The 15,164-nt window shown below is 32.7% G+C and overlaps 1 protein-coding gene across 1 annotated transcript in view; it reads left to right on the plus strand.

Moving 5' to 3' along the window:
* The window catches only part of LOC143080061 (hemicentin-1-like), a 44,219-nt gene that overhangs the window by 12,932 nt on the left and 16,123 nt on the right, over positions 1–15,164 (plus strand). The window contains exons 5-17 of the mRNA XM_076255719.1: positions 250–493; positions 1,553–1,861; positions 2,840–3,139; positions 3,846–4,145; positions 4,808–5,107; positions 5,797–6,096; positions 6,427–6,726; positions 7,653–7,952; positions 8,259–8,546; positions 10,340–10,525; positions 10,841–11,049; positions 12,441–12,675; positions 14,332–14,652. Coding sequence (XP_076111834.1) covers positions 250–493; positions 1,553–1,861; positions 2,840–3,139; positions 3,846–4,145; positions 4,808–5,107; positions 5,797–6,096; positions 6,427–6,726; positions 7,653–7,952; positions 8,259–8,546; positions 10,340–10,525; positions 10,841–11,049; positions 12,441–12,675; positions 14,332–14,652 — 3,592 coding nt within the window. The remainder of the gene's footprint in view (positions 1–249; positions 494–1,552; positions 1,862–2,839; positions 3,140–3,845; positions 4,146–4,807; positions 5,108–5,796; positions 6,097–6,426; positions 6,727–7,652; positions 7,953–8,258; positions 8,547–10,339; positions 10,526–10,840; positions 11,050–12,440; positions 12,676–14,331; positions 14,653–15,164) is intronic.

The raw sequence follows: 15,164 nt of genomic DNA on the forward strand, positions 1-15,164 counted from the left end.
TGATTGCATAATAAAAATATTGCATTCATTTAAAAGATAAATCTTTTATCTATCTATATATACCTCTTTATTTATTTTCTATGCATTCATAAGAAAGTTACAGCATTTCAAAGGTTAGTGATTGGAAGTAAAAAAAATCTTTGTATTGTGCTACCTTAATGTTAAGGATTCCACAAAATTATTCACCATGATGATCATTAGTACAGCAGCAGAAGAAGCAGTAAATTTCAATATAAAACTTTTTTTCAGATAACAACTGTATTTTACATAGAGATAGGAGATACATTTACAACAGAATCAAACAAAGATGCATGTTCCCTGCTTTTAGAATTGAACGTTAATTCTCGGAATCTGTTGGTTTATAGTGACACTCTGGTGTGCAGCACTGGTACATCTAGTATAAACAAGACTTCAGCCAGTGTGAACTCCGATATCAGCAGCTGTCCAGAACTACATGTACTTGTAGTGGACAGCAATGGAGACGATTACTGTGGTATGTCTAGTGAATAAATCAATTTGATTGATTCCATATCCTGTTTAAAGGCTTTCCCTACGATGATATTGTAATTATTTCATCTGCCAATAAAATTTCCGCCTTCAAATTTTTGAAAGTGTATGAATTTGAGACAAACCAGAGGCTCATTTTTTGAATTAATATAATAAAAAATTAATTGTAGAAATAAACTATTGTAACAAATAGTACCCAGAAATAAATGTAGAGTAAGTTAGGTTTGGGTATGATGTAATCTGATGATCTGCTCATTTGTCTATAGGGTTCACTGGTACAACTTGTGTAAGTGGACACTGTCAGACGTGTGAACACGAATACATGTAAGACCATTTCAATTGTGTGTCTTGTCTGATAAAATAGTAATTATTGCACAATGGTATGACTCAACTGATCCACTCACGAGTCATAGCGCCTATTGTGGTTTTTTTTAACTAGGGACAGCTGACATTTGGATGTTTTTGTTCGTTGAAAAATATTGATTTTTTTTATTCATTCTGTTGATACATGCTTGTAGTAGGAACAAGACACGATGTGTTGAACGGGAGGTAACTCATATGTTTTTATACTTGAATGTGTTCAAAAATATTGATGTTGAGAATCTTATGACTCCATCTCAAATCCTTTCTTTTAATCCTGATAGGAAATACAAATTTTTGAGGTTTTTTTTTTTTTTTATCTCATCTCGACTATAACTTGTCATTTTATGGCGGTCAATTTTAATTTGTTAATTATATTTTCTGTGTATGTAAATTAGGTATCATGTTATCAATTAATTCATTACTAAACAGGACCTTTTTAACAGGTATAATAATAGAATCCCTATGGAAATTTGTGATACATAAAAGTTTGTTGTTTTAGATTTTATTACTCCGTCATTCTTCTCCTTCTATTCCCTTACTTATTTTTACATGTATTTTGACAGGCTAAAATCATGTAAATTGAAAATCATAAAGAATTCTATATTGGATGGTTGGTAGGCGCGTACGTACATATGTACATGTATGTTAGTTAGAATATTAGTTCTCATGCATTTTATTTCAGTAATTGACACACCTGTACTTGGAGTGGAATCCTTTACATATACTGCAAATATCAGCCAGGATGTTACTTTAAATTGTGAACTGTTGTTCGGAACACAAGTTACCGGTCTGTATTGGCAGCAAGACAACAAAAATTTGACAGCTGCATCGTTCAGTGATAAATACAGTAGTGCTACGAAAGAAATGCCTAGTTTAATCATTCGGAATGTTACCTATGCTGATGCTGGGACATATTCTTGTCATGCTGTCAACTATGTTGGAACTGGTAGAAGTCCGGATACACAATTAAATGTGATAGCAAGAGTAGAAGGTGATCTACTTATTTATCTTAGAATGGACATTTTCCTTATAAGCTTGCATTGTATTCCGTTATATTGTTATCCAAATATTTATATATAATACATGTAGATATATATGAAGATGTTGTATGAATGCCAATGAGACAAGTCTCCATCCAAGTAACAATTATGCATGTTCTAAACTATGAGATACTATCAAAATCAAAAATCACAGAAAGTGCTATTATAATTCATAGAAACGTAAGCGAACACAAATGACACAATACAAATATTCAATAATATCCAATAAGTAGATTAAGAACTTTCAAAACTACTTATGTTCTGGTCATGAAAATTTTTAAAAATTAATATGCCAATCAAACATATAAAACTGTTTCAGATATTCAATCATTCAAATGTTTCTTCTAAGTGACATATTTACCTTAAAACAGGTGAACAACAAACCTTTTCGTTTTTTATGTTTAGTTTGCTAACAAAGAGCATGATTCATATTCGTGAATGGTCCGTTGATTCAATCTTCTCTATTTCGACTGTGATAATGAAATAAAACATACCAAAAAGCCACACAGTCTTTGAATAAAGAGCATACTGTCGTACGAAGAAATTCCATAACACCAAAATGCAATACCTTCTCCATTCATCTTTAGGTTTGAAATAATTTGGCATCTTCTTATTAAGCTTATCCCTCCAGAACACCTGATATGACCTCCGGTTTCTTGTCAGGGTTTGTGTTGTTCTGTCTTTAGTTTTCTATATGTTGTGCTTTGTATATTGTTGTTTGTTTTTTGTCTTTTTCGATTATTTTTTTTGCCATGCTGTTGTCATTTTTTTTAACGACGAGTTTGAATGTCCCTTTGGTATTTTTCGCCTCTCTATTCGAAGTAAGAGCAGTGTTCACCAAACGATTGTTTTACAGCATATCAAAGTAGGTATGCCATTTCGTTACTACTATCTAAAAATGAATATCATTACACTGTAATTGTTTTCAGATATTCCTGATGTCCAAATTCCTGAACCTAATTACTATGTCACTGCTGGCAATAATGTCACAATCAACTGCTCTGTTTCTGCTTTCCCATCTGTACATGTGGTTGAATGGACACGAAATATTTCCGGAATGATTGAACTTATTTCACCCGATGATCAAGAATTCCAGGGAAGTTCTACATCATCACCTTCATTGACTATTCTGTTTGCTGATTTGGCCGATGATGGAGTATACACTTGTACGGCTACTAACGCTGCAGGTATTGGAAGGAGTTCGCCTACATCACTGCATGTATTGGGAGGTAAGATTAAATTTGTATTATGCAATATAAACTTGTAGACGATAAAGTTTGCATTGAAATTGGGATCATTAGAATATAAATATTTTTGAATCAATTATAAGTTATAAACTCTCTGTAGTTAGCATCCACTGATTATGTTTGATCAAATACAATCAAATAATTTATATTTGCTACCAATTTAACATCAAATAGATAAGTTTTAGTATTTTGGGAAGTTTAATATGGACTTTTAAAATGATTTTTCTTTTAAATGTATACATGACCCCCTCATATATACACCAGACGATTGATTGATCGAATGGTAGCTTTATTGATTGTTGTTTCACGTGACGTGAGAACTCGATAGGCATTGCATTGCCGTCTTCAGAAAAATGCAGAAAAAAATCAAAAATCAATGAATAAAAAACGACTGCATTTTTTTTTTTCTCAATTAATAGGTTAAGATACCTTAACATATGAGTATAATGCATTGTTACATATGAATTTATCTTTGTTTAATAATCATATACGACCTACCAAGATGTGAATTTGTGAATGTTAGCCAAATATGTATTATGTACATACATTCATATACGTACGTTCTTACAATTGCTTGACTTGTTTTTCACATTTTTCATTTCGGGCACTTTTTATAGCCGACTATACGGTGTGGGTTTTCGTGTACATGAATTGTTATGATTGTATATACTAGTACTTTATTGTTTAGATAAACCAACTGTACAGATCACCAAGGAATCATATACACCAGTACTAGGTAATAATGTTACCATCAAATGTAACTACAGTTCCGATCCACCAGCGACAAGTGTACAATGGAAATACAATGATTCAGGAAATTTCATTGATATCAACTTAGACAAGGATAAATATTGTGGGAGTACAACACTAGAACCATCACTATCGATCTTCAATATAAGTTTTGGCGAAACTGGAGAATACATATGCGCTGTTGTTAATTATCTTGGTACAGGATCCAGCTCTCCTGTTACCGTACAAGTTGTTGGAGGTATGATCATATAAGTATCACACAATAGACCAGAATCTAACAGATTGGTGCGGGATTTTCTCGCTGTGTTGAAGGCCCATTGGTGTCTTTCGGCTGTTGTCTGGCGTTTTGGTCGGTTTGTTTTGACTTTGACACATTCCCCATTTCCATTTCCAATCTAAAAATTATGAATTCACTCTTTGTAGTCCGTTACATAATAGTAATACAAAAGTTGACACAACATAAAACTGAGGGTTCGGGTTCGGAAATAAAACAGCGAAAAGATATTAACATGAGGTAAATTCATTTGGTAATTTTAAAATTAAAGTGGTTCTAAAGGGTTGAAAAAGTGGAACATCAAGTTGGACCGATAACTCGACTTTTTATAGTTAAGACTGAAAATAAAACTAATTCCTTACACATTTCGTGCATCGGAATCGCAGGTTAATCTTCATAAAAAGGTTTCAAAAGTAATCCTTCTCTTTTTTCGATTTTTAGGAAAACATTTGGCCAGCAATGGTACATGTTAATGTTATATCTATATTTTCAGGTTGATATTTTTCTTTTCTGTAACTTTGCTTTATTGACATGCTGATCTTGAATTGTTTGTTTTTGAATGGGTTTTTTTATGTTACATTGTAACTTTAAGTCTGTTATCTTTAATATCGGCTTGTTCTTTACAGATCCACCGACTGTTAATGCTTCACCACACTTGTATTCAATTATACTTGGAACTAATCTAACAATGAACTGTAACGTTAGTGGAGTACCTGCGCCGCATTATGTTTCTTGGCTGCGCAATGAAACTTCGGGAATGGCGTATATTCAGTCTAATGGCGTAAAGTATGACGGGGGAATCCTAACATCACCATCGCTCACAATTTATAATGTTGAGGACACGGATGAAGGCTGGTATACATGTTTTAGTACAAACTTGGCGGGTAGTAACTACAGCGAACCTGTATACCTCAATATTTCAGGAGGTAATAGTATATTGTGATGAACTTAAACAGATCGATAGGATCGCGAAAGTTAACATCTCTATAACTATATGTTATTGATTTGCACAATATGGAGCTGCAAATAAAATTCAGCAATTAATACAAGTCATATTTTGACTAATTTATATTCTATTAAAGTCAAGAATTATTACTTTTATTTCATTCAGAACCAACTTACATTAACAGTGAGATTATATGGAACATATGGTTGTAACCAATTAAATAAACATGGTTTTTTTTGCAAATGCATTTCAACGGTGGCGATGAAAAAAGAAACATTACTTATGATGATAAAAAACATTGAAAGTTTTTTGTTTACTTTATCATAGATTTGTTAATCTGTGATAGAAAAAAGTAAAATAATCAAAATACTGAACTCCGAAGAAAATTCAAAACAGAAAGTCCCTATCAAAAGCTCAAACACATTGGACAGATGGATAACAACTATCATATTCCTACGTACAGATGTCATATCGAAACTTACATCGGATGCCAAGACAAATACCAGAAATATCATATTTAAATACTTAAGGTAATAATAACATGAAATATCGGCCCTCTGGTTGTTGACGATCTATATACAGGATACGATACAGATGTTACCATGCATTGTCCACTACAGGCCATTTTCATACCTTTTGTCAAATAATTCATTACTGTTTACATTTCAGATGAGCCACATGTCAGAATAGGATCATACGAATATACTGTGATTTATGGTAGCAATGTTACTATGGAGTGTTTCATCTCATCTCACCCAATCTATATATCAGTCCTTTGGCAACATAATACGACTGGATCCCTGGCCGATGTTGATACTGATGAAATAAGTGTAAAGGGTGGAACCGTATTGCAGCCGTCTTTATTTTTGACACGTGTTAACTTTACACATCAAGGCTTATATCGATGTAGTGCAACGAATCAAGTCGGAACTGGCTACAGCAACTTTACAAGTTTGATAGTCATAGGAGGTATATTTAACAAAGGTTTCTTTATCAATTGATGATACCATAATTCCTTGTCTCTACTGAATTGATATTTTTTTCTCTATCTATTTTTTTTCTATGGTATAGTTTTGAGTTGAATTGAGATTTGGTTGATATGAAGTCCCAGTCGTTTTTAACATTTCTTTTTAAATATTACTGCGCTGAAAAGATGTGATGAAAATAATATATATTTAAGGTAGTATGAATATTGACACACTATTTAAAACTTACCCTGCCTAAACATTAAACACATCAAATTTCTTCAAAACACCATTCAGTAATTTAAAGAATGGCTGCTTGGTTTTTTTTCTTCAGATATTCCAACCATCCATGTGCTAAAGTCTTCATACGACGTAATAGTCACAAGTAATATCACAATTGCATGTAATATAAGTGCGACACCAAATGTTACAAGTGTTGTGTGGCAAAAAGGTTCAACCAATGAAACAACAGATATTGGAATTGATCAAGTGAAATATAGTGGTGGAACTGTTGATGATCCATCACTGACCATTTTGCATTTAGAAAATGACGACGCAGGCTGGTTCACTTGTACTGCAGAAAATTTAGTTGGTATTGGAACTAGTGATCATATTTATGTTAATATTACCGGAGGTAAGTTGTATGTTGCACATTTCAATTCCTTCTTGAAAGTTTTTCAAAGTTACTGATAATATGAAAATAAAAACATGTGGTATGATTGCCAATGAGACAACTATCCACCAAAGTTTAAATGAAGTGGATGTAAACATACGCAATAATAGTCAAACGTACGGTATTCAACAATAAGTAAACCCAATACCACATATTTGGCTATAAAAGAATATAAAAAAGTGTAGTTGGGCGACATGAAACAAATGAAACAACTTATTAAGAAAACTAACGGCCTAAATTATAATAAAATATGATAAAAACAAATATAACAGACTGGAACCAACGACAACCACTGAACAACAGGCTCCTCGCTGGGTACTGGCACATGCAGAATGTGGCGGGGTAGATATGTTTGCGAGCACCAAACCCTCTCCTAACATGGGACAGAGGTGTAATATTATCACGCTCAACGGAACGGACTCGGTTAAAACGTCTATAAAAGGAAGAAAAAGGTAAATTGAAAGTAATTATCCACAACTGATTGGTATATTTGTATAATGATATGATCATTAGATTAAAAGCTTAGCTTCTATATAATAGGTATTTCTAAATACTTAAGGAACATGAGTATTTACTGTTAATTAACAGAGACATACTATATTTCAAATAACACGCAGTAGCAAAATTATATATTAAAATATGTGTTGGTGGTAAAAAGTAAAATAAAGTAAAATCTTAACTCCGAGGAAAATTCAAAACAGAAAGTCCCTAATGAAATGGCAAAATCAAAAGCTCAAACATGCACATCAAAGGAATAGGTAACAAATGTCATATTCCTGACTTGGTACAGGCATTTTCTTTTTGTAGAAACAGTAAGTTATGTCTTCAGAATATTGTTTCATTATTTGTTTATTGTTTATATCATTATTTCAATTTATTCTGTTCAGACATACCGATGATAACTATACTAGAGAGTTCATACGACGTTATTCTTGGAGAAAATGTAACAATTGCCTGCGAGATAAGCTCACATCCACCACCAACGAAGGTTTCTTGGCAACGTATAGTTACTGGAGAATTTACACCAATAACAATAGAAGGTGTTAGGTTCAGTGGTAGTAGTTTAGCCAACCCATCTTTAACAATAAGCTTTGTAAAATTTGAAGATGACGGAGAATACATCTGTGTTGTTGATAACTTTGTTGGGGAAGGTAAAAGCAATTTGACGATCCTACATGTTATTGGAGGTAAGCCACTTGATAAATTACATATTTGCTTAATTCAGAATTTTACATTTTGTGTGATTTATATACAGTAGTCATTTTGTTAACTTGTAGAATTGACAAAAACTTAACAAGTAAAATCGAAAGCTCAAACACATTAAACGAATGGATAACTACTGTCGTATTCCTGACTGGGTACAGGCATTTTCTGTATACGTTTATCTTTGTTAGAATCTGACTCTACTTGGTAATTAATGGAGGTGCCTTAGAGTTTGTAGGTAATGTTTGAAATGATACTAGAATATTGTTTTAATTTGGTCTATTTTACAGATCCGCCTGCTGTATCTGTGAGTTCAACATTATATGACGTAGTAGAAGACGACAATGTTACCTTGCAATGTAATACTTCTGGTATCCCGGATGTCCAATCCGTATCTTGGCATTTAAACCTTACAGCTAATAATAATATTCAGAACATGATAAGATACCAAACTGCATTAGAATCGTCTTTAGCAATTGTAAGCGCAGCATTGAATGATGCAGGCTTGTATACATGTACTGCAACAAACTTAGCTGGGACAACTCGCGGTGTACCAATACAATTAAATGTTGATGAAAGTAAGTAAGAATATAGAAAATGGTATGATACGTATTCAAGTTGACAAAGAAATGCTTTTTAACCGGATTTTTGTGACAAAAATGTCGGTTATTGATTTGGGGATTAACGGGGGGCGGTCGGGCTGGCGGTCGGGCGGCAACCAAATGTTGTCCGTGCATTTACTCATGAACCGTTCATCCAAAGCTCTTAAAATTGTAATATGTTGTCACTGACAACTAAATGAAGGTCAAGTTCAAGAATGACGATTTTGACGTTTACCGTTCAGGAGTTATGGTTCTTGAAAGATTGAAAAATGGCGTTTCCAGTCGTGTCCGTGCATTTACACATGAACTGTTCAACCAAAGCTTCCCAAATTTTAATATGTTGTTACTGATGAAAAAATGGAGGTCAAGTTTAAGAATGACGATTTTAACTTTTACCGTTCAGGAGTTATGGTTCTTGAAAGATTGAAAAATGGCGTTTCCAGTCGTGTCCGTGCATTTATGCATGAACTGTTCAATCAAAGCTTCCAAAATTTTAATATGTTGTTACTGATGATAAAATGGAGGTCCAGTTCAAGAATGACGATTTTTACTTTTACCGTTCAGGAGTTATGGTTCTTGAAAGATTGAAAAATGGCGTTTCCAGTCGTGTCCATGCATTTACTCATGAACTGTTCAACAAAAGCTTTTCAAATTTTAATATGTTGTTACTGATGACAAAATGGAAGTCAAGTTCAATAATGTCGATTTTGACTTTTACCGTTCAGGAGTTATGGTTCTTGAAAGATAAAAAAATGGCATTTCCATTCATGTTGTTGCATTTACTCATTTACCATTCAACCTAAGCTCTTTCAAATTTTAATATGCTGATACTGAAGACAAAATGCAGGTCAAATTTGATATTGAAGATTTTCACTTTCACCGTTCATCAGTTATGGTTCTTGTGATATTGCCAGGACACAAAAAAATGTTAATAAATCCGGTTTGCTGTCGTTGTGACAGCCTCTTGTTTACTAGTTTGTATCAGTTAAAAGTGTCGGCTTAAAACGGATGCTGAATTTAGAAGACTTTGTGTATGTAAAGAGCCACTATTTCTCTTTGTGCGTTTAAAAATGTAGAAGCATGGGTTGCGAAAAGCAGCGGAAAATTAGTGACTCGTTGCGAGGCAATAGTTCTGCCTCTATTCATCATGCACTCATTTTCCAGTGACAGTCCAATATTTTGGAATGTTACTGAGAATAATGTCAGTATCATATGCACTCTGCACCTATATAAATTCAGCAAGATGTGACAGAATTGACAATGCGACAACTATTCACCAGCGACTTAATGCTATAGAAGAAAGCAGATCGTTGCGCAAACCTATATAGCAAAGCCAGCTATTAAAGGCCCACAGTTGACAAATTTTATGTAAAACAAATCAGACGAGAAAACAAACGATCACTAGAAGCTTACATCCCTTGGGTGTAGAACCGGGGGTATTAAGACAATCTCTAAGTGTAGAGTAGATTTTTAATTATATATTCATTCAGTATTGTCGTTGATACAAATGTATATAATGCATAGTTATGCAGTGGAAATAGAAGCGTCGTGTCGCTAAATATACTTTATCCTCATATACAATCATATTTCGATAAAAGTTTATAGACAGAAGTGACATTGAATTCGGTTTATTGCCGCTTAACACACGACATAAATCATACTGTTGTATATTAGTTGATGGTGGACACTGACAGACTCAAATACTTTATCTTCAAATAAACTTGAAAATATCTTGAATGTAATCAATGATCTATTTTGTCTCGTTTCAGAATGTACGAAGTATGTTCCAGATGTAAGCCATTCTGTTATAGATTGCACGTTTACCAATAATACCGGTACTTGTGAAATCAAGTGTAACAGTGGCTTTATGTTCAGAGATGGTAGTGACAGCAAAATATATAAATGCACAGGACGAAACCAATGGGTACCACCTCTGCCTATGCCAACATGTCTAGGTACGTTGTGAACAATGTCACAAGAGACTGTTCTGTGAAAAAAAAGTTATTTAAATGACGATAACAGTTGGACTATTTTTGCTTATTTTATCTATTTTGTTAGTTTTAAAAGGGTAATATTGAATTTCATCGAGATAAATAATAGGACATGTATGGTACACGTAATTTATTTATTGTACATAAAATGATACCTTATCAAGAATTTACCATAATATTTTGTAACGTTGTAATTATGGAAAAGAAACTTTCTACATGTCTTTTAAATAAGAAAAAGTATATGTCTATGTTCTAACATAATTTATTGTGATTTTGTAGAAACAGCTCCATCTACTTACACTCTTGTAGTAAACATTAAATACAGATCAACTGGTATTGCATTATTCTGCAAGACGGCACACAATCAAGCCATTATTAATAACTATGATACAATCATTCAGCAGATTTCAGTATATTGTAATAACGAGTTTGTAACAGTTGGACCAATAGCAATTAACAGCACCAATTCAACGACGTCTAGTTTTGATGTAAGGTTTATATATCGATAGAGATAAGGGGATACCATTTGTTAAGACAGATGATTGGATGCTCTTCGGATGCAGTAAAGTACTGTTTAGTTATTGTTATTGAACAGTTCAAAATATTTATTGTATTGTCTTGCTCTGTTTGTGGTCCAAAAACTCTGACACAGCTACTTTAGTACAAGTAATCTTGATGTACAGTTCTAAAGATGCGTATCAAATGTGCATATGTATTGCTGTAAATTAACTGTACAGCTGTAAAGCTGTATATAAACTGTAGATCTGTAAAGATGCATATAAACTGTACATCTGTTAAGCTGTATATAAAAGAGGGACGAAAGATACCAAAGGCACAGTCAAACTCATAAATCGAAAATAAAGTGACAACGCCATGGCTTAAAATGAAAAAGACAAACAGACAAAAAATAGTACACATGACACAACATAGAAAACTAAAGAATAAACAACACGAACCCCACCAAAAACTAGGGGTGATCTCAGGTGCTCCGGAAGGGTAAGCAGATCCTGCTCCACATGTGGCACCCGTCGAGTTGCTAATGTGATAACAAATCCGGTAAATAGTTTAATTCGGTAGGTCACATTCATGAAAGGGAAGGGGATTGTAATTACGACATAAACTGTACTTCTGTAAAACTGTATATAAACTGTACAATTGTAAAGCTGTATATAAACTGCAACTCTGTAAAAATGTACATTAACTGCATATTTTTAAAACTATATAAGATAAACATATAAATTCTACCACTGCATCTTGTGTGATACGATATATATCCACAGTTAATATACAGTTCTACATATGTACAGTTTATATACAGCTTTACAGATGCACAGTTCATATACAGCTTTATAGATGTAGTTTATATACAGCTTTACAGCTCTACAGTTTATATACAGTTTTAGAGATGTACAGTTGATATACAGCTTTACAGGTGTACAGTTTAGATACAGCTTTACAGATGTACATTTGATATGCATCTTTAGAACTGTACATCAAAATTACTTTTACTAAAGTAGCTGTGTATACTATCACATTGGTACATGCCTAAATATGTTCTTATCCTGCAATACGTTTTATTCTAGACGTTAGCTAAACCAATTAAGTGTTATGAACTATATAGATATGACAGAATAAATGTTACCTTCGTGATTTAGATGTTATCCTCAATCGGTAATTTGTACTAACTTAGTAAATTAAAATTAAATTGAGACGTCTAAATTGACAACATGTATATTTAGCCACCTCATAATTTCTCGTCACAAAACTTATGCTATCTTTGATTTGATCTTTATTTTACACAGTACTTATACTTAAATCATAACGGCCAAACTCTTATGTTATAAAGTTTACCAAATGCCATAATATTTTTATGTTCTAGATCACAACAACATATTTCATTGTTGTCGGCGACACGTCAACACCAAAGACAACAACTGATGCATGTGGACTGTTGATAGATAACAATATTAAGAAAAGTGACTTCTTCGTCTACGGTAGTAGCTTACAATGTGACAATGAAGAATCTACCATCACAAAAACAGACGGAATTGTAGTTAGCAAAGAGTCGATATGTCCTGTTGGCTTTTCACTCATTGATGGAACAAATATATGCAGTAAGTTTTTGAATTTTTATTTTGGTATGACGTTTGAGCCAATCATTTTCTATCTTGTCTATCTAGAGAATTCTTTTCTTGTTCACTGTTTTAAAATTTATGGATACATTTGAAAAATGACTTATAGTCTAAAACGGTCATTTTGATCTTAAAATCATCAAGTGAAGTCCATTTTAAGACTTATCCACTGCAGTAAATTTATTGCTGTTAAAATATTTTGTTATTGGTTAATTAATGACTGTTCAATAGTTATCAGTTTGATGTTGAATACAAATATCATATATTGAAGAGTCTGAACATAGACTTATGTCAACGTAATTGACCACAAGCGAATTGTTTGAACAATTTTTGAATAACTGTAGCAGATAGGTCTGAAAATTAGCTGAATAAAAGACCGAGAATAATTTAATAATCTATTGACCAGCCTTTTAAAAGTGTTTGGTTCAAAATGACCGTATTATTTCAAAATTTATTTACTAGTGATGTTCGGTCCATTCATTTCACTTTTCTTCCGGTTGCAGTAAAATATAGCTGACCGCCTGTGCAGAACATATTCATCAAATTTTTATGTTGACACCTTTATTAATAAAACGAATTTTTGTAAACACAAGACAAATTGGCAACAAAATTAAAATTTGCAAAGGTAAACCATTATATGTCAAACTGCGGTCTTCATATTTGTCTGCATATATTCACAATGGACATTTGTACGTTATGGTAAAATAAAATTTAAAAGAACTATTACTACAAACAGCAATTCTAAAAATAATATGACGTGTAGCTTTACTTATAACATTGCGTATAGTTTGAAAAATATTTACTGCTTTGATTGGTGCCAGAATTAACACTTTATTTATCTTATATAAGAATTAACAGTTCATGCATCAAAAATGTATTCATCTATGTACCAAACAAACAACATGAGTAATGCATAGAAACACATAAATGAATGATTTTTAGATGATTTGAGATCAGCTAATATACTAGTATAAGGAGTACAAATGTGGGTTCAAATTATTATCATTAGTGCTTTCGACTATTGAAACATTTTCTTTATTTGGGGATAGTAGTTGTGAATATGTGTTTTCCTCGTATAAGAAAGGTGTGGAAGGGGTTTAATCATTTATCAACAGTAAATATACAGTTCAGGACGTTTCGAATAAAGTATGAATCATCTTTTACAAACAGCAGTACTTAAACAAAAAAGAGATAAATCAATCATCCTGAAATAATACCCGGGAAATACAAATATTGTACACTAGAATAGATATTACATCTTGAACATTTAAAAGAATGATTTACGACAAGAAATGCAATAATCTATTTAAATTAGACGAATGTTGTTTATTAATCATATATAAATTTTACTGTTCCTTGGTTTGAAAGAAAAAAAGTGAAATCACATAAATACGGAACTCCGGAGAAAATTCACAACAGAAAGTTCCTAATCAAATGAGAAAAATCAAAAGCTCAAAGTAACTTAACACATTAAACGAATGATTAACAACAGTCATATTCCTGACTTGGTACAGGCATGTTCTTATGTAGAAAATGGTGGATTGAATATACTATTACATACTGAATTATCATTGTTTGATCAAGTGCATTAACAAGAATTAAATATAAAAATATATATTTGCATATATCTATTTCAAGTATCCGAAATTCCACAAGTAGGTAGCACTGACACACAATACACAATTGAAGTTGGGAGCAACGTGACATTGTATTGTGATATAAAATCTAATCTTCCTGTTCGTTCCATCTACTGGCTGTTTACTCCATATGGCAAAACCGAACAAGTAGCCATTCAGACTAATGACAGTCGGTATACAGGAGGTACAACGCAGAAAGCGTCATTGACCATCAATGATGTTACTTTTGATGACATCGGAATGTACAAATGTTCTGCCATGAATGAAATCGGAGTTGGTAGTGGACCAAACATGATGTTATCCGTCGTTACAACAGTTCAAGGTACGTACAGAACTTTAATAACGTGAAGTAAATATACCATACATATTATTTTGAAAATATATTCCGGAAGAGAAACCAGATAGTAATTATTGTTGAACATTTGTGTTATACTTACATTTCGATTCGATAGTTAAAATGTTATTGATACGCCTAATATACTAAACATTATGAGTAAAATCATGTTTTAGTTGAGATTTTTTACATTCTTATATAATGAAGATTTTACTTTAACACGTTCATTGAAATATTTTTTTCGAAATCATGCCGTATTAAGCGTTTGCAATTAGCCATAATGAATAATATTTGAAACCCCATCTCAACGACTTCTGTACCGTTCGTAATTTCTGTATGCTTGTTGGCAGTTTATGATCCGATCGTTATCGATATGTTCCAAGAGGTTTTCCGTGTATTTAGAAAGTTCTTTGCAGCAAAGTACTATGACTTAAAAGTAAACTCACAAAAATACTGAACTCAGGGGAAAATCAACTCGGAAAGTTCCTAATCCTAAAGGA

Source organism: Mytilus galloprovincialis, chromosome 6 (genome assembly GCF_965363235.1).
Source record: "Mytilus galloprovincialis chromosome 6, xbMytGall1.hap1.1, whole genome shotgun sequence".
Lineage (NCBI taxonomy): Eukaryota > Metazoa > Mollusca > Bivalvia > Mytilida > Mytilidae > Mytilus > Mytilus galloprovincialis.